The sequence below is a fragment of the Prunus persica genome, chromosome G2, assembly GCF_000346465.2.
Source record: "Prunus persica cultivar Lovell chromosome G2, Prunus_persica_NCBIv2, whole genome shotgun sequence".
NCBI classification, from domain to species: domain Eukaryota; kingdom Viridiplantae; phylum Streptophyta; class Magnoliopsida; order Rosales; family Rosaceae; genus Prunus; species Prunus persica.
Window position 1 is genome coordinate 11,992,234 of NC_034010.1, and position 18,930 is coordinate 12,011,163.

The 18,930-nt window shown below is 39.8% G+C and overlaps 2 protein-coding genes across 2 annotated transcripts; one reads left to right on the forward strand and one right to left on the reverse strand.

Annotated features, from left to right (window-relative positions):
• LOC18780462 (L-ascorbate oxidase) lies at nt 531–2,525 on the forward strand. Its single transcript, XM_020557619.1, has one exon. The coding sequence runs from the start codon at nt 1,153–1,155 to the stop codon at nt 1,720–1,722; it is 570 nt and encodes a 189-aa protein (XP_020413208.1). The 5' UTR covers nt 531–1,152; the 3' UTR covers nt 1,723–2,525.
• Nucleotides 9,825–15,326, reverse strand: LOC18781019 (probable pre-mRNA-splicing factor ATP-dependent RNA helicase DEAH5). The gene is made up of 3 exons (XM_020556602.1): nt 15,051–15,326; nt 11,327–14,538; nt 9,825–10,573 (listed from the first exon to the last, which is right to left on the reverse strand). Exons 2-3 carry the CDS (start codon nt 14,518–14,520, stop codon nt 10,180–10,182), a joined length of 3,588 nt encoding a protein of 1,195 aa, XP_020412191.1. The 5' UTR covers nt 14,521–14,538; nt 15,051–15,326; the 3' UTR covers nt 9,825–10,179.

Sequence of the window (18,930 nt, forward strand, 5' to 3'; positions counted from 1 at the left end):
ATCATACAAATAAGCAAGACAGTACAATTAAAGCAAGAACAATGAGCAAAAGCCAAGCTCACTCCGATTAATGTATTAATTCCAGCTATAGTGTTGTTTTAATTACCTAGGCCAAAGCCAAAGCGGACTTGATTTCAAATTACAATGTGTGGCTCTGTTTTGGTCATCTATTTGCAACGTACAGCTTCTCCTCGTAAATTGGGGGGTCAGCTTCTCCTTGTAAATTTGTGGCTCTGTTTTGGTCATTCTTTCCTTTCATAATTCAACATCTTGTTCTGGCCACATGGTAGAAGATGCCTTTTTGTAAACAGACTTTCTGTATTTGGCCAGGCTTGCAATGCTCTATTTTGTGGATTTTAAGATTGTATTAGGCTTACTTGTGAGCTGCAAAATGCCTTGTACCAAAATTTATGTATAAAATGTGTGCTAAATTGTGTGGAGTAGAAGATTGAAGGTCTTCCTAGGCAAGCAATCACAAGCATTTTCTCTCTTTTCAATTTGTAGAAATGTTTGTTGTAAATATGTTAGGTGGAGCCCACCTCCAATTGGGAGAAGCTTCCTCGAAGCTTCCTCCAATTGGAAGCTCCCTCTTCTGTTTGCCTACAAAGAAGGGATCACCCTTCCTATGTAATCGGAGTATGGAATAATACAATGGAAAAGAACGGAAACATAGATTGAATGAGGAGAAAATTCTCCCTCCTCTCTATCTCAATTTTCTTCTCCAATTTCTTCAGTTTATAACACGTTATCAGCACGAATATCTCTAAAAATACCAGCTAGGAAATTCGATCAAATCCTGCAGAACCAAGTTTGCTCATAGATTTGTTCGATCCCTCTTGCAAATCAGAAACCATGCTCCGCCTAGCTCATCGTCACCTTGATTCCAGGTAGAACACCTCCTTCCTTCATTATGGACACAGGAAGCAGCCTTGTTTGGTTCCCCTGCACCAAACGCTACATTTGCTCTAGATGCCAATTCCCAAACATCAACCCAGCAAAAATTCCAACTTTCAAGCCCAAATTGCAACAACCCGAGTCACCACAACTGCTCGCAAGCCTGCCCAACTTACATAATCCAGTACGGTTCAGGCACCACAGCTGGGATTTTACTTTCCGAGACACTCGATTTTCCCAAGAAAATTGTCAGAAGTGATGATGGAGACACTGCTGATCAACGGGAGGGGACAGTACAACTGCTCTCTGGCAGCGCACTATAGCAATTCCAGTTCAAGCCAGTGCAGTCTAAGAGGAAGCGAACAATGCGCACCCCCTATTCTCCATGTGCTTCCAAACAAGATCTATCGGCTCAGAATCGCCAGCACCACTGCCCTTGCTTCACTCAACTTGGCCATTGGGAATCACAAAATGGTGGTGGTGGAAGCCGATGGAAACTATGTGCAGCCATTTGCGGTGGATGACTTGGACATCTACTCAGGCGAGAGCTACTCAGTGCTCATAACCACCGACCAAGACCCTTCCAACAACTACTGGCTCTCAGTTGGAGTGAGAGGAAGAGAACCCAAAACTCAACAAGGCCTCACAATCCTAAACTACCACCCAAATTCAGCATCAAAGCTTCCAGCTTCTTCCCCTCCTGTCACTCCTCTGTGGAACGATTACAACCACAGCAAGTCCTTCACCAACAAGATCTTCGCCTCAATGGGGTCCCCGAAGCCCCCGAGAAACTATGACCGTCGGATCACCCTCCTCAACACCCATTGACATCCGACCAAGCCATGAGCATGCACTTCTCACGTGACTGCGACTCCTGCGACGGCGACGGCGACGGCCAGTGCGAGTTCTGCTCCGTCGAGTTTCATCTTCGCGGTAAGTACCATTCCGACCTCCCCATACTCCACCAGGCCCAACCCAACAACGCAGCCGCCGACGACGACAACGACTCCAGTTCCGAGCTCTTGAGCTTTCCGTCGGTGTCTCCTTGGATTGATTGCCGTCGTCGAAAGCTCAGGATGAGCCTCCGGTTCGAACACGCTCAGGTCTGGCTCCGATAAGGCCAGCGACACCACAAGGCCTGGTTCCGGTCTGGACCATCGGCGGCGCCGGACTGATGGGTCCCAGTGACCAAGCTCGGCCGCCTCCCCGTGGCTCCACTCAGACCTTGCTCATGGCTGCCGACACTAGCAATGGTGCTGCTTGGGTTCCATGTAATGGCATGGAGCTGGTCAACAGGTGAAGCCCATAGTAGTTGTCGTAAAGTGGTGGAGATTGGAAGGTTGCAGTTTTTATCATGTCTCAAGTTGATCTTGCAAGGGAAGCTGCCCTTTTGTGCATCCTGCTGTTTTGGTGGAAACTTATTAACAACAAGGGGAGGACGCATTCACTTTCTGGGGTACTCCAGAAGGTGATCTGGTCCATGAGCGAGCTCTTTGCAAGGCTATGTCAAAAGCTTTGATGATGTAGTGGATGACTGCACCAATCACTTCACAAAAGCAGAGAATATGCTGTCGACAAAGTTGGCTGGACAGCACATGTTGCCGAGTGCCCATGTTTACAGCCCCACACACCGAAACAATTAAAATAATAATAATAAAAAAACAAAAAATAAATAAATAAATAAATAAATAATAATAATAATAATAATAATAATAAAAAAAGGGGATCACTCAGCAAGGGCATAAGCGTTAAGTTTTCTGCTCCCTTATCTTCTTTATTATTTCATATTATATTTATCTGTTTTTCTTTTACTAACCATTAACAAAAATGGACCATCGGTAATACTAAATATATTATCAGTGGGAGACCGTTACTAATACTAACGTTTAATTTATGAATTTAATTTACTGCAAATTTACTTTACAGCACATTTATTTTATTTACTGTATGGTGTAGGTTTATTACCCATACAACAGTATTTATTTAAAAGGGTGGTGCGGTTTTATCGCCCACACCTTTACTTTTATTTAAATGTATGGTGCAGAATTAGTGCCCATACAAGCACGTTTACTTTACTGCAAATTTACTTTACAGCACATTTATTTTATTTACTGTATAGTGTAGGTTTATTACCCATACAACAGTATTTATTTAAAAGGGTGGTGCGGGTTTATCGTTCACGCCTTTACTTTTATTTAAATGTATGGAGCAGGATTAGTGCCCATACAAGCACGTTTACTTTACCGCACATTTAATTTTATTTAAGGTATGGTGCGGGATTAACGTCCATACAGCAAGCAATTTAATTTATGAATTTATTTTACCGCACATTTACATTTATTTAAAGTGTGGTGCGGGTTTATCGTCCATACCAGCAATTTATTTTAATTGTGCTGTATGTGCTGTATGATGAGTTTTTACAGTATGCAGATCAGGACCAGAAGTTCCTTGATCCTCATCATACAATTACATCAGGACTTGAAGATCCTTGATGATGATATTAATATGAGAGCTGGCAGTCTCTCCGGTACTGTATTTGTAAACATGTGATCGGACTTAAAAGTCCTTGATTTCTGACATGTAAATAAGGATAATGATGTAACAGTACCGTATTGGTTCATAGTGCCGTACACATTGATGATAACTGTACTGGCAGATGAATAGATACGTATTCATGACTTGATGAATAGTACTATTCACATGAATAGTGACGTATGCATAAATATGAACCATTTTGGGTAAACCGTCACTATATACAAAAGAGAACCTGCAGTTCCTTAAACTCATGGATGAGCAATTAAATGAGATGCCAGAAATTCCTCAAAATATGGGCAATTATGTAAGGGCTTGAAGTCCAGAAATATGTACAAAAAATTGTAAAAATGTCCATACCATGAGAACATGTGATTTTAACTTGAGGTTCAAAATCTAAGTGTTGAGAACCTGAAGTTCCAACAATTAAATGGACAACCCTTGAGGTATTATTGCAAATTGTGGTACGCCACATATTTCTTTGGCATAAGAGAATGATGAATTGAGACTCCCCACATATTTTGTTATATCTGGGTCGGAAGCTCATGAACCCAAATATATGAGATATTAGCGTGGCTTTTACTCAATCCATATTTCATGTTCATTTAAAAAGGGCAAATGAATTCTGAGTTTGTGTTTATCACAGGCCAAAAGTTCCATACGTTGAAATATGAAATTTGGGAGAGTCGATGTGGTTATTTGAACCTATAAGGCACAAGGTTCCAAATCGTCATTTTGAAAAGACGTAAAAACCACAGGTGCAAGTTTAAGAATATGCGCAATTATTATAACAGGAACATACAACAGATAGATTTTTTCCTGCAATGAAGGTGCAGGCCCTGTAAAATCTATAAAATTACATTATGTTCTGGAAGCCTCTGAAGGAAGAGGACGGCGCCTCTTAAGCTTAGCCATGAGCTTCTCATGGTCTCCCAAAATTCTTTCATTGGAGACCTGCAGCATGTCTAGCCTTCTCAGTGTATCAACAGAGTATGAACTCACCAGTTTCAACAAGGCATTATTCTCTCCTTTAAGTTTCTCAACCTCCTGTTGAGACTCATGAAGCATTCTTTGGAGAGACAAATTTTCAGTAGCTAACCTCTCAACCTCGTTTGCTCTGGCACGCAAACGATCAGCCATGTTAGAAACAGAAACAGCACTCTGAATGCTAAAAGCCATTGAGTCATTAATAGCCTCTTCCTCTGATCTCCCTGTCAACAACATTTCATCCATTGGAGTAATGAAATTCCTAGCTACTATGACAGCAGTAGCATCATTCATCATCACAGAATCATTAACTGTGAGATGACGATTTTTGGATACAAAGGATGGACGCCAAACTTGGGCGTCACTGGTTGTTGTGGGAGCATCATTTAAATTGAAATAATTTGGGCAGGAAGAAGATGAAGCCATTTTTAAGAAGGTTTCGAAGAAAGCCTTAGGAAAACTAAAGTTTCAGAAAATGAAGGAAGTTAAGTTGAAACGCAGTTGCCCCAATCAAGGTTTGCAAAGGCAATATCTATAAGAGGAAATATGGCTACTGTTTTTCAGGATCCCAATATCTTCTCGGATCCCCATATTTCTCTTTTTCTTTCCTAGAGTCCAAAACTTCACGTGGCCTCTAATAATGCCTGTCGGCACTTTCGGCGTTTTCAAGTATTATTTTCAAAGCCGATCTTACTTTACGGATTTCACAGAACTACTTTTTCAAAAGTATCCCGAGAATCTCGCAATTTTCCTATGGTTAATTTGAAATTCACCGGTTCTACCTATTCATTGTATTTGTGTATAAATGTGTTACTAACGAAATTTCCTTTGCAGAAGACATCCAGTTTACTCCATACGTAGTGATGCGATATTTACTTGTTTTTCTTATCAGTAAGCACTTAATATGCCTGAGAAGCAAGACTATCTCTGATCATCCATCCAGGAAGCAAGACTATCCCTGATCATGTTTCTGCAAGATCAGGGAATTGTAAAGGCGGCCTTATGCTCTAATCTCCTGAGGTCCTTCTAGACTAGGAGATATGAGAGCTTATTGTCTGCTCCCACCAGCTTCCTTCCCTGATTGCTTACCTTCTCTTGCAATCAATATCACAATCTTTTTGCATTTTTTCTCTTTTTATAACTCTCTGTTCATAAGAGATTTTATTTCTTTAGAATGAACATCTGAAGAATGAATCCATGAAGTAATCCTAACTATGAGGGTTATTTGTTTTGACAGAGGCAAAAGAGTTGTGATTTTTGCTCTTGCAGGATATAACTAGATCATCAAGTGCTACATTATATTTACTGGGCTGATATGAGCTTGAATGATACTTGAGAAAAGTTTCTCCCACCTAAGGATGTAAGCAATACTTGTGTTATTTTATGCTTATATACCTATTTGATATTTTATCTTGAAAGGTAACCAAATGGGGAGATAAGTCCGTTCCAAAAGAATGACTTGTATGTATCCATGAATTATTAATGCAAATTTTACAGATTGCAAGTTGGATACATTGATAATACACTGCACAGATTAAAAATCCCATCAGAACATAACATGGGTATAGCAGTGATCAATATGATGCACGCCTGTTGCGTAGCAAATGATGTGGATTGAAGTCCCAAATGGACAATCCTTTGACATGTCAATATTGATATTATGCACGCCTAATGCGTAGCAAATTATATGGGTTAAAGTCCCATAATACGGGTTAAAGTCCCATAAATTAATTGACATGTATGTATTAATCTGTGGCATGCCTGTAGCATGACAGATATATGGGTTCTAAATGTTCCAACTCCCTAACTGGAGATTTTCCACGCCATACTATAAAATAACGCTCCATTGGAGGTTATAATCCACATTCTCACATAATAAAAGCCCCCTGAAGTGGCTTGGGTACCCAAAAGCAAAGAAATGCTTATAATTGATGCATGCGCATGCAAATGAGAATGGTGAGATCATGAATTGATGAATGACAATTTTTGATTTTGGAGTAGCTACTCAAATCATCAATGGGCTGTGTTGATTGGAACCACGTTCAATTATTAAATGTCGACAATATCATTGGCCAAAATGGAAAGAGGTAATTCCATTATAAATGAGAATGAACGTGAAAGAACAAACCCACAATACGAACCCCAAAATTTGTTAATACTGAAAGTTATACTTGGGTGTTCGGAATAAAAGGGAATATACCTACTTTGTATGACACACTGTTTCTGGCAGAAACAAGGAATGTTGGGTTTTTCTCCATATTTACAGATTCAATTGTGCCCCCCTTATTACACAATTACGGAGACCAACATATTATCTTTAAGGGTTATTAAATGAACAGAGCATATCACCTGAAGTGATTCCCTAAAGATGTATAAAAAGCTGGGTTAAAGCTATATAATGTGTCATAAAACTTAATCCCTTTTAGACAAAATCCGTTGAGAGGATTATCATTACTCAATATTAATATGCATAAATTACCTCAGTGAGTACATTGATGTGATTGCAACACATTAAAAATTCTGCAGAATTCACGAAATATTTGTCTCGACTTAAGGATCGAGCATTGTGCCAACGAGATTCTTGTTTATACTAAGAAAGTATTGAAGCATTTTTATGAGGATTATCCGTTGGTCCTTAAATATTTTTCCGGAAGTATACTAGACCAGATAGAGCTCAGCTCCACACTGTACTCTTTTTCCTTCATCCAGGTTTTTATCCCATTGGGTTTTTCCTGGTAAGGTTTTAACGAGGCAGTGTAGCTCAAGGGTTTAGGGTATACTATGAAAATTTTAGTGGTCGCTTACTGGACAGAAGCTAGTCCTAAATTTTTCAGGGGAAGATATTCACCAGGGGGAGAAAGGTCTTAATAAAGACCTTCATACACTGTACTCTTTTTCCTTCATCCAGGTTTTTATCCCACTGGGTTTTTCCTGGTAAGGTTTTAACGAGGCAGTGTCGCTCCAGATTGACTCACAGCAGCAGTGTCAACTACGATATTCAGAAAGGTGATCAACAGTATGACTTAAAGATATTTTGCCAAGCATCAGGGGGAGCGTGCTATCAATAAAGATCTTCAAACACTGTACTCTTTTTTCCTTCGTCCAGGTTTTTATCCCACTGGGTTTTTCCTGGCAAGGTTTTAACGAGGCAGTGTCGCACGCGCGCCAATACACTTAGAATTTTATGTTACACATTATTATGTACTCTTTTTCCCTTTGACCAGTTTTTGTCCCACTGGGTTTTTACTGGCAAGGTTTTTAACGAGACATATTCCATATCATTTGTGGTCTCCAAGGGGGAGTGTTGTAAATATGTTAGGTGGAGCCCACCTCCAATTGGGAGAAGCTTCCTCGAAGCTTCCTCCAATTGGAAGCTTCCTCCTCTGTTTGCCTACAAAGAAGGGATCACCCTTCCTATGTAATCGGAGTATGGAATAATACAATGGAAAAGAACGGAAACACAGATTGAATGAGGAGAAAATTCTCCCTCCTCTCTATCTCAATTTTCTTCTCCAATTTCTTCAGTTTATAACAATGTTCAAGTTCTTGCCCATTACTTGCAGATATATAGTGTTGTGTAGCATAAAGGCTCCAACATATGCAATTCCATCAAGGCCTGCAGGCCAATCACTGCTTTCTCTTGGATATTCCAAACATTTGTAGAGCCATAATGAAAACTTGGTAGGCAAACCCAAATACTTGCATTGACCATTTGCTTAAACTTGATAGGCTAGCAAGGGGCTTGTAGCTCAAGCAATTAAGAGCATCTATCTCTGAACTCGAGGTCCTAAATGTGATTCCGACAAACAAAAAACTTGGTAGGCCAGACCCAAATGAACCTGGTTTTCATAAACTTGTTTGTCAGCTTGATAGTGGCTTATTAGAAGTCCAAATTGGTTGGGAAAGTAATGTCCACCAATTTTAGCAGATACCTTTTTGGACAATGTTGAACAGAGCACTTAACTTGATTGTTAATGACTAGGGCCCCTGATAACACACAGAGAGAGAGAGAGAGAGAGAGAGAAGAGAGTTGAAGAAGAAAGAGAGTATTTTTAGAGAGATTTGTATATTGATCTTTTCATCATGACTGATTACAATAATGACTCTGTTATATACAGAGTTGAAGAAGAAACATTCGGATGATCCCGGAAGCAAATGATCGACAAACGTCAATGTGCAATATTGAACTTTGGGTTAAAGTAGCTTGAATTCCACCAACATCATGACATTGTACGACCTTTGTACTGATGGAGCCCAGAAGCAAATGATCGACAAACGTCTAGATCCAAGAACAATCAAATGAGAACGACAAACATCTAGATCCAACTTCCAAGAACAAGCAAATGATCGACAAACATCTAGACCTATTTAATAATGCAGTCCCGCTCACCTAAGGTCCTAAAAATGAGGTCCTGTGAGGTCCTCTTTAAAAACGGCCCTTAAATTAATGTAACGGCCCATATCTTCATTATAATGAAGGTGTTTGCTTTGAATGTTCAACGGTAGAGTGGGATGAGCCAGGGTGTTGTGGTAAACAGAACAGGGTTAGTTCATGGGAAATTGAGACTCACTGAAAATTCATATTTCCTTCTCTGCCTTTGAGTCTTAAACGACCATTACACTCTGTATTCTTGGGTAAGTTTTTTATTCTGTTTCCAAGCAGGGAAGTCTGTTACACGTTTTTTTAATGACTTTTTTGTGCTACTAGGAGCAGAAACTGAGTGGGGAAATTTGATTAAAAGACGATACATTCGGGTTCCTGAGATTGGAAATGGGAACTCTTTTCCTTACTCGATTTCAAATCTATGTTTGGAACAGCTAGTCAATATGCTACTGAAACCTCAACTTGTTAATCATGCTTGAACTTTAGCTGCTCTACAACAGCAATCGGCTGCTAATGGAGATTTAATAGCAGATATGAAGACCATGCAAGCCAAACTCAACCAAAAGAATCCGGGTGTCTTTTCAGAAGGTATATCTCTACCGAATCAAAACCCTCCCCAATCATCTATGGATCAATCCAAAGTGCGGCGCAACTACAAACTAGCCCACGGCCTATGCAGCCGCCTTTGGAATCATTACTCTACCGCCTTTGGAATCATTACTCTAAGAGATTTCTCAGATGAGAGCAACAATCAAAGTGGGATTTACGGAACGTTGCTGTTGGTAGTGGTGTTAGCACTGTTATTGACCCTTCTGTTTTCTACACTAAAGAATGCAGATTTCCACAACCCCTCAGATTGCTTGGTTGGTAACCTGAGCTCGAGCCGGGATCTTCAGTCTCAGTTTACCTCCGGCCCAGTTTACCTCCGCCCGCCTAGGCGACTCCCAGGCTTTCTCCAGGCAAGACCAGGCAGACAACTCAGGCCATGCTAACAAGCTAGGATCAGAGGTCATACATATTTGAGTGCTAAAATACATCAAATATTGAATGCCTTAATACATTCAAGAATACACTATGATTCTTTCATTTCCTAACAATTCATTGTCCAGAGAACAGAACAGCTAATATCTCCTAAAGTAGAAATCAAGAAATAAAATAGCTTTTAAATTACACAACAGATTCTACCCCCAGCTTGCTTGCAGTAACAAAAATAAGCAATTGATGACGCCCTTATTGCGACGTTGAAGGAATTTCACGAGGATGTTAAAAAGTAATGAAGCCACACAAATTGTGCACGTCATGTCAAAAATTAGCTCAAGTAATTACAAGATATTCACATTGAATCCATACAGAAATACCAAAAGCAGCAGATGACACACATATCAAGCACGTCGCTTACTAAGACGCCAAGAGTTAGGTTCATGGTATCTATCATATAGCGGTTCAATACGTTCTTGACGCTTGCGCTTGCTCATCTTGGTGGGATCTGCCACTTTGAAGAACCTGGGTGCCAGTTCCACAAGCCATTTGGGGTCGACAACCGTCACCTCGCGCATGTACTCCTTTGTGGTCATAACCAGCTCATGGTAGATCACCCAATCTGGTTGTCTCTGGAAGAGGGCGCTGCTTGGGTGTATATAAACTGGTTGGTTCTCCACTAGGGTTCTATAACCCTCCTGCGGGTCCTTTCTAGCACCGTGGAAGAAAAACCCTGCTGTAATTGCCTTCCTGATCTTTGTAAAATTCTTTCCAGCACTGACAACATCTAGTTTATACCTGAAATTCACAATCTATAGTCAGAATGCAATTTCATCTTCAAATCAGAATACTCAACTCAGAAATCGTTGATCACTGTTATAAACTAAAGCAAGGGGTGCTAGTAGAGACATTGGCATGACAATCTTTATAATAATCTATCCTAGAGCTTACATGACAATGCTATGTCAATCGAAGAAATCTGTTAATGGCGATGGTAGGATGTGTAATATGCCATCTGAATTTCCATATCAACTTATAAAACAGTTTTGCAATATTTTGTACAAACAACACTTGACCAAGAAAAACAATTCCAGTATCAAAATAACTAACATGTCCGCACAAGAGAGCACATTTGAAGAGCATATACTGGCAATTTAGCTATACACAAAAGGGTAGTTATAATTTATAAAGATACTATACTTAACCACTGAAAAAATGGTGGAAAAAAGCACTTCTGCTAATAATGCTCTGAAAACAGTGTATGAGGTAACATCAACATGACAATTCGTAATCACCTATTCGCTGCTCAGGTACCATATATCTAGATTTTAAAACACAAACTAGGCCTGAACAACATTTCAGCATTTCCGTCAAGTACAGACAGCAAAAGGCATGCCTAATTCACGACTACTGCAAAAATACAATGTGCCAAACATGAGCAAACCTAGAACATTAATCTACATCTTTTAAAACCATTCATGCAAACGTGAAACCAGAAAAAAAGATCCATACAACCACGAGTACACATCAAGATAAATTAGAAGAACATACTTGTCCATGATGCTGAGAAGCTGTTTTCTGACATCCTGTGCCCTCCTCAAGGATCGAGACTGAACAAAATTCTCAAAACACCATGGCCCTGAAAAATTCTTAGCTTTCCATGCCTCATAGACTGCAAGTAAAGTCAGATGATCTCCCTCTGGCTGGAAAAACTTGGCTCTCTTCTGATCTGCCTGGGCTTGTTTTTCCCTAGGCCTGTAAAAAATATTACCAGTCTGAATCATTGCAATGATGGTCAAGATCTCATCACTGCATCCAAGGTCCACACTGGCCAGTAGCATCTTAGACAAGGGTGGATCCAGAGGAAACTCAGCCATTTTCCTACCCAATTTGGTGAGCAGCCCCTCCTCATCCAGTGCTCCTAAACTGTACAATTGTTCCATGGCAGAAATGAGTGCTTGGGGTGAAGGAGGATCCATAAAATCAAAAGACAAGAGATCATTTATCCCCATAGCTTTCATCGTAAGTGTAGTAGTCCCAAGATTTATCCTCTGGATTTCTGGAATTGAAGTAGGGGACATCTCATTGCGGTATGCACTCTCAGTGTAGAGGCGGTAACATTTCCCAGGGCCTGTACGCCCAGCACGCCCAGCTCGTTGCTTAGCTGATGCTTGGGAAATTGGAGTTATGACCAGTGAATCTAGCCCCTGCTTTGGGTTATAAACATTTTGCTTTGCAAAACCAGGATCAATGACATAAAATATCCCATCAATGGTCAGTGATGCCTCAGCAATATTAGTAGCCACAACTACTTTCCTCTTACCTGGTGGGGCAGGATCAAATATCCTTGACTGCATTTCACTAGGAAGGGCACTATACACTGGTAGGATAATCAACTCAGGGACATTTTTACCAAGACCTTTCATCCTCTCATAAAGAGACTGGCATGCAAAATCAATCTCTTCTTGTCCAGTCAAGAAAAGAAGGATGTCACCTTCAGGTTCTGTCAAGTGTATTTGTAGAACAGTTATTAGAGATGCATCAAGGTAGTCGCTTTCCGGCTGTTTAGTGTAGAGTATCTCTACAGGAAAAGTTCTCCCAGGGATAGTGAAGATGTTACAGTTAAAGAAATAACCGGAAAACTTCTCCGCATCCAAGGTAGCAGATGTGACAATCAAACGAAGGTCTGGTCTCCGCTTCACAAGCTTCTTCAGTAGTCCAAAAAGAACATCTGTGTGGATTGTCCTCTCATGAGCTTCATCAAGCATGACCACAGAATACTGAGAAAGGTTCTCATCAATCAAAATCTCCCTAAGAAGCATACCATCAGTCATGTACTTGATGACAGTGTCTGGACCAGTGCAATCCTCAAAACGAATTGCATAGCCGACTTCCTCTCCTAAACGACAACCAAACTCTTCAGCAACCCTCTTGGCCACAGACATAGCAGCCACCCTACGTGGCTGTGTACAACCAATCTTACCCATTGTCGTGTAACCCGCTTCTGCAAGATACTGCGTTACCTGTGTTGTCTTACCCGAACCAGTCTCACCAATGACGACAAGCACTTGGTTCTCATGCACCGCTGCAATCAATTCTTTCTTCAGCTTGTAGATAGGCAAGCTCTGCCTCTGTTCCTGGATTGAGAGTTTTGACCTCTGCCCAAAACTGATAGTTTTCCCAAAAGCATCCTTCTTCCACTCAGGCATATCATATGCTGACAAACCAACACCTCTAAGTTCTTGTGCAAGATGCCTCTCACCAGTCTCTGGCATTGGATCTTCCCAGGGACGATTGAGATCCTTTGGGATAGAATCCAACATGGTTCTCTGCTGCTGCTCACGCACTTCTCTACGCTCCTTAATGAGTGCGGACTGAAGTGCAGCTGCACGACCCAGTGACCCTTCTGGATTCTTAAAGATTTTCACAGGTGACATATCAACAGAATACCTGCTCTGTCCATTTAAAAAGGCTGGCTCGTCCTCATTGAGCTCAATCTCAAGCTCTTCCTCAGCTCCCTCTTCTTGATAAAGCATCCCATCGGTTTCCTCATCATACATAGGATACTCTGTAACACCCAAAACACCTGAGGCAATCAACTGTTTGGCTTCCCACTTCTCTGGCGAGCTCATTCTCTTCAATGGCCGACGTGATGGGCCAACATCATCCTCTTCCACAATCCTAATCCCAGAAAGACCAGTCCTAGTCACAGGTCCATCCTTTGAAAAAGATGGGTTCGTCCTAAGAGCATCATCCTCTGAGCTCTTCTTCAAGGGGAGCAAATCCTTCCCTGTATGTTGATCAACATCCCTCATTGAAAGGCTCAACTTCTGACCTGAAATTGAAATCACCTTCACATAAACTTCCTGATCCCTCTTCACCACATCCTTAGCATTGCTAATTCGCCTAGTTGCCATCTGTGAAACGTGAACCAGACCCTCCTTCCCTCTTAAATCATTCAACTGAACAAAACAACCGGTGTCCATCACTCTCGAAACCCTGCCCTTATAAACCTGATACAATTCGGGCTCATCCGAATGGTTCTGGCCGTTCTGCCGATCCCTATTACCTCTCCTATCATCACCATCTTCCTTAACATCTCCATCGTCTTCATACCTATCTCTCTTATGCTTATTGTATCGATCTGTATGCCTTCCCCTGTCATCATCATCATCATTATAATGTGTATCTCTGCGCCTCTCATCTCTATCATACCTTTCCCTTCGCCTCTCCCTCCCATCTCTATCTCTACCTCCTCTGTGTCTATCTCGATCTCTATCTCTATCTCCTTCCCTATATCTATCACTACCTCTACGCCTATCTTCTTCTCGCTCTTCATCTTGTTCTTCTCTTCTGTTTCGCTTTTCCTTGGTCTCCATCTCAATTTCCTTCTCGATGTCCTTGACTCTATCTTTATTATCAGCGACTGCCAAAGCCTTAAACTTGGTCTTCCTACCATCAGAAGCGCTCTCTTTCTTCGAGTCCTTCTCAGGCTTTGGCTTTGGTGGAAGAATAGCGTGAATGATAGTGAGGAGTGTACGGACAAAGTAATCGGGCATCTCGGCACCGTTTTTCTTTAATTTGGTGTCAAACTCGTCCACCGTCTCGCACTTTCGTCCCAACTCAGTGATGAACTCCGCCAGAACTTTGTCCCCAACCCCTATATGGGTTTCGAGCTCTGAACAGACCTTGGAAACCAAGGAAAGGTACTCGAGCTTCTTCAAACCATCGTCAGTGGCAGCCATTATGAACTTGCAGAGGTCCTATTCATATTCAATACAAAAACAAATCATATCAATAGAAATTTCAAAATTTATGAGAAGATGCATAAACCGTATAATATTAACTTGCACAGGCCCTATTCATATTCAAGACAAAAAATTCATATCAACGGAAATTTCAAAATTTATGAGAAGATCATTGCTATATACTTTTAATCAGTAGCATAAAGTTCAAAATTCATGAATGATAAATTTATCACAAAAAAAGAAACAATTTCTACAACTTCAAACTCACCCAGCAAAAAATAAAATTTAAATCTAAAATTGCATACCAGGAGGATCTGGAGAGTTAATTCAACTAATAATAAAGTAAACTTGGAATGCCAAAGCAAATTCAACTAAAACCCTGTAGAACCCAGGAAATAAGAAACGGAAGAGAATAAAAAAGAAATATGAAACAAAATCAAGGAAACTGATCGTTGCTAAAGGGTGGATCTTAAATATGTGATGGGATGGGGTCCAAGATTAGAATATATTGCAGTAAGACATCATACTTGGGATGAGATGAGATCAAAGATGGTTGCGCATCAACCGTTGTCGCTGTCGAGAGAGAGGAGAGATGAGCAATATGTATATGGCGGGAAGACGGCGTCGAAAAATGGAGGAGTTGACGGTTGAGATGGGCGGATTGTTCGTCGCTGACGGCTGGAGCGTTTCTGTTTCAAAAATAATCTCAACTGAGAGGGGGGATTTTAGCGATTAGGGTTGAGAACTTGAGTTGGAGTGCACCGGCTGTATCGATACGCCTAAATTTGGACCTGTGAAACTAGAGAAAATAATATAATAATAATATCATTTATCTTTCCAAAGGCCAAAAACTTATAAGTAAAAATTTAATAAATTACAGAGAAACTTTAGTAAATAGAAGAATATTAGGTATGCAATAAAAAGATGAGGAAAATTTTGGAAAATATAGTTAGTGGAGATTTTTTTTTTTTTTTTATACAAACAATAATCTAGTTTTTTTATTTTTATAATCATTCTAGGCCTACTTTAATTTTTATTTTTTAACAGCTAATAGGATATTGGCACATGAGTTGATCTATAGTATTTTTTTACTACTTTTTGTTAGGTTATTTTTAATTTAAATATTCACTAGCCTCTTTTCACGCTCTTCTGCTTCTGTGAGAGGCTTTTTTAAAAAAAAAATTGAATTTATTTTAGAATTAAAAAAGATAATGAGTAGTTGTGTTCTATAAAAATAGGATCCATTATCTGATTTTTCTTTTAATTTTAATCTTTTTAATATGAAAAAATGTGAATTTACCATATTATTCTCATTTAATTAATAATTTCAATTCTTAATGTTTGCATTAATCAATGACATTTTCTGGTATTTTAAATATTTTATCATTCTCTACCTTTTGCTTTGTATATATGGATATAGATAATAATAAAATACTCCCTTTCATTGAGATATTGTTATGCTTAAAATCGTATACACACCACATTGTATTGAAATGTTATAGTGACTAAACTCTTCAAGTATCTTGCAATTATCAGATAAGGAGTTAGTAATCACATAGGAAAATATTCAATTTATATGTTTCTGGTTATAATAGTCATGATGCATTTCACACCTTTTGCTGGTCTAGTCAATACTGTTATACTTCAGAATTCCAATAACGCTACGGGCACCAACTTATTTACCAACTTTTGGATACCAACACATGTGGCACATGACATGGCAACCCATGTCATCTGCCATCTCATCTATTTTAATTACAAAATTAACAAAGTGAGAATGAACAAAAAATAATTTTGGTGGATTATTATCGCGTTTGGAGTGAGTTTGGGTGTTTGATTTGATTTTGATTATTTAATAATACTATTTTGGCCATTGGATTTGATTTTGAGACATTGGAATTTTTTTTTTTTTGGTACAGTTGGATTTGCTCAAATTAAATCTTAGCCATTATATATAACGATAGAAATTAATTGGAAAAGAAAACGAAACAGTAGTTTGAAGGAAGCCGTTGGATTCCTACGATCCTTTCATCCCAGCTCGTTATGTGTCCTGACAACACGGGCCCCACGTCTTCTCATCCATTAATCCCAACTCAATGAACTTCCTTTTCAAACCCAACAAAAAAGAAAAAAAAAAAAAAAAGCGATCTGATTTGAATGCACTTCTTTATCATGCATTTTGTCCAGGATAGGGGACTGATTTTCCAGGCCAAGTGCGCAAAACAGTAGAGATTTTAAAATCAACTTTCCGAACGTAAAATTAAAGTGGCTCGTTTATGAAAAAGTTTCCCTCCCATCTCCTCCTACTTTTCCCTCCTCACTCCCCTAGAAGAATACCGGTATATATTTTTCATTTTCGGAATTTCCATTTTGTCTCAACTCAAACGTCATTTGCTCTTGTCATCCTCCTCCTTCAATCCAACCCGCATCCATTGTTAGCTCGAATCTTCTAAAACTACTACTTCGTTGTAATTGGATATTATTGATTTGATGGGTAGAGAGCAAGCTTATGTTGGTGACGATATTGATGAAAGTAAGTTCAAGACTTCGGAAGCAATGAACCGCTACAAGATAATCTTCAGTGTTCAAGCTGTGACGGTTGAGCGGGAGGTCAAATTGAGTGACTTCGAGGATCTTGGGCTTCCTAGAATCTTCAAATCAAGAGGTTGGCTTTTGGCAATGGGTCCTTCAGAGCCTACTAATATCCAGATTGTCCAAGAATTCTACGCAAACATTCCTCCTTTCTCCGCCGAGCAGAAAACCTCACCTGGGTTGGGCCCTTTTGGTTCTTGTTTGTGGGATGAGACTCTGCATTTCTCTAGCGGTCGAGAATACCCTGACTCATTTGATGTGTATTTGCGAGGTAAGGTGTTAAATTTCTCTGTTTCTGGCATTGCCCAGTTACTTAAACTTACTAGGGCAAACCCAAATGAAAAATCACCTGGTTTTCCTGGGCTTGTTGTTGATAATCTTGACTTGAAGGTGGTGAAATCTACTTTGGGTTGGAACAAGAGGGTCAGGGTTTTGCGTGAAAATCGACTGAGTGATTTGTACAAAGTGCTTAACAGCATAGTGAGATATAATATCGATCCTCCTTGTCACGTTATCCCTTCTTTGCTTAGCATTGATAGAGCTCGCCTTCTTTATGCCATTGGGAACAATGTACCTACTGATCTGGCCACCTACATTTTTCGTGCCATCTGCCGTGCTGCATTCCCAACTTCCATGCCCGACTCCCTGCCTTTTACTTCCTTGATCACACGCTTCGCCATGGCTTCTCACGTGCCAGTTGAGCCTACGGATAAGCTTTATTCTCCTTGGTCGCCTTTGGACAACGTGGATATTTTTGGCTATAGCTTTACTCCATCTTCTCCGGCAGTCAAGCAACCTCAAGCCGTGGTGAGCCACACGCCCAGTATGGCCATACTTACCAATGGCGTTGCTGAGCACAGGGGTGATGTGCACCCCGTTTCCACCCACTCGGTCATCCCACCTTCTTCGAAACAGCCATCTGCAGGTCAGTCAAATGTTAATAGACAGACATTAACAACAACAAATGTAATTTTCCTTAGATTACACTTGGACATTCAGCTTATTACTGTAAAATGCATAGGCCCTTATTGTTTTTAAGTGCAGGTGGTAAAAATTTCCGAGGGTTTTCGTTGGTAGCATCATAGTTAGTAACAGAGTTGAACTTATAGTAAGCAATTAGGCATCAAACATGGCACGTTTCTGTGATTAGTACTTATGTCCTTCAATTGTGTATATATTGTTTGCATGGTAAGTGGAAACCTTTAGAAGATAAGCTCTCTGTTTGAAATCACATCTGTATTCTTTTAAGGTTTGGTGTGAAGGATAAACCATGAAGTAGTCTACTAATGCGATAATGGCTCATATTTTCACATTTTCCTGTCTTCGTTGCCTCTGTTCTTGAAAACGTATAAAGTGATGGAGAGGTCTTATTATTTTTGGAAAATATTACAATGTTCCCACATCCCTGTAATCTGTATTTGACAGTGTACATTGATAATAAAATGAACGACTCAGATACTTCATGTGACAATGAGGTATGAACTTCATCACATTTTGTCTCTTTAAGGTTATAATAGTCACGATGCATTTCACACCTTTGCTGGTTTAGTCAATGCTGTTATACTTCAGAATTCAGATAGATTAGAATCAGATGATTGCTTTCTCTCTGCTTGTTACCAAATACTCTGTCAGTTTAATATCTTTGTGTGTAAACAATATAAGAAAAACGAATCTTTTCTCTTGTGCTGTTTTTGCTCTCTTTGATATTTACTTTCTCTCTGTGCTTGTGCTGAAGAAATAATGGAGGCTGAAGAAGAAAATAACAGCAATTTGATTCCTAACTCACATGCTTGTATAAATCCATTAACTTCAACT

Coding starts and splice junctions, on each gene's coding strand:
- LOC18780462 (XM_020557619.1), top strand. CDS start 1,153: ATGATGGAGACACTGCTGATCAACGGGAGGGGACAGTACAACTGCTCT.
- LOC18781019 (XM_020556602.1), bottom strand. CDS start 14,520: ATGGCTGCCACTGACGATGGTTTGAAGAAGCTCGAGTACCTTTCCTTG. Junction 10,574..11,326: donor CTTCTCAGCATCATGGACAA/GTATGTTCTTCT, acceptor TGTGAATTTCAG/GTATAAACTAGATGTTGTCA.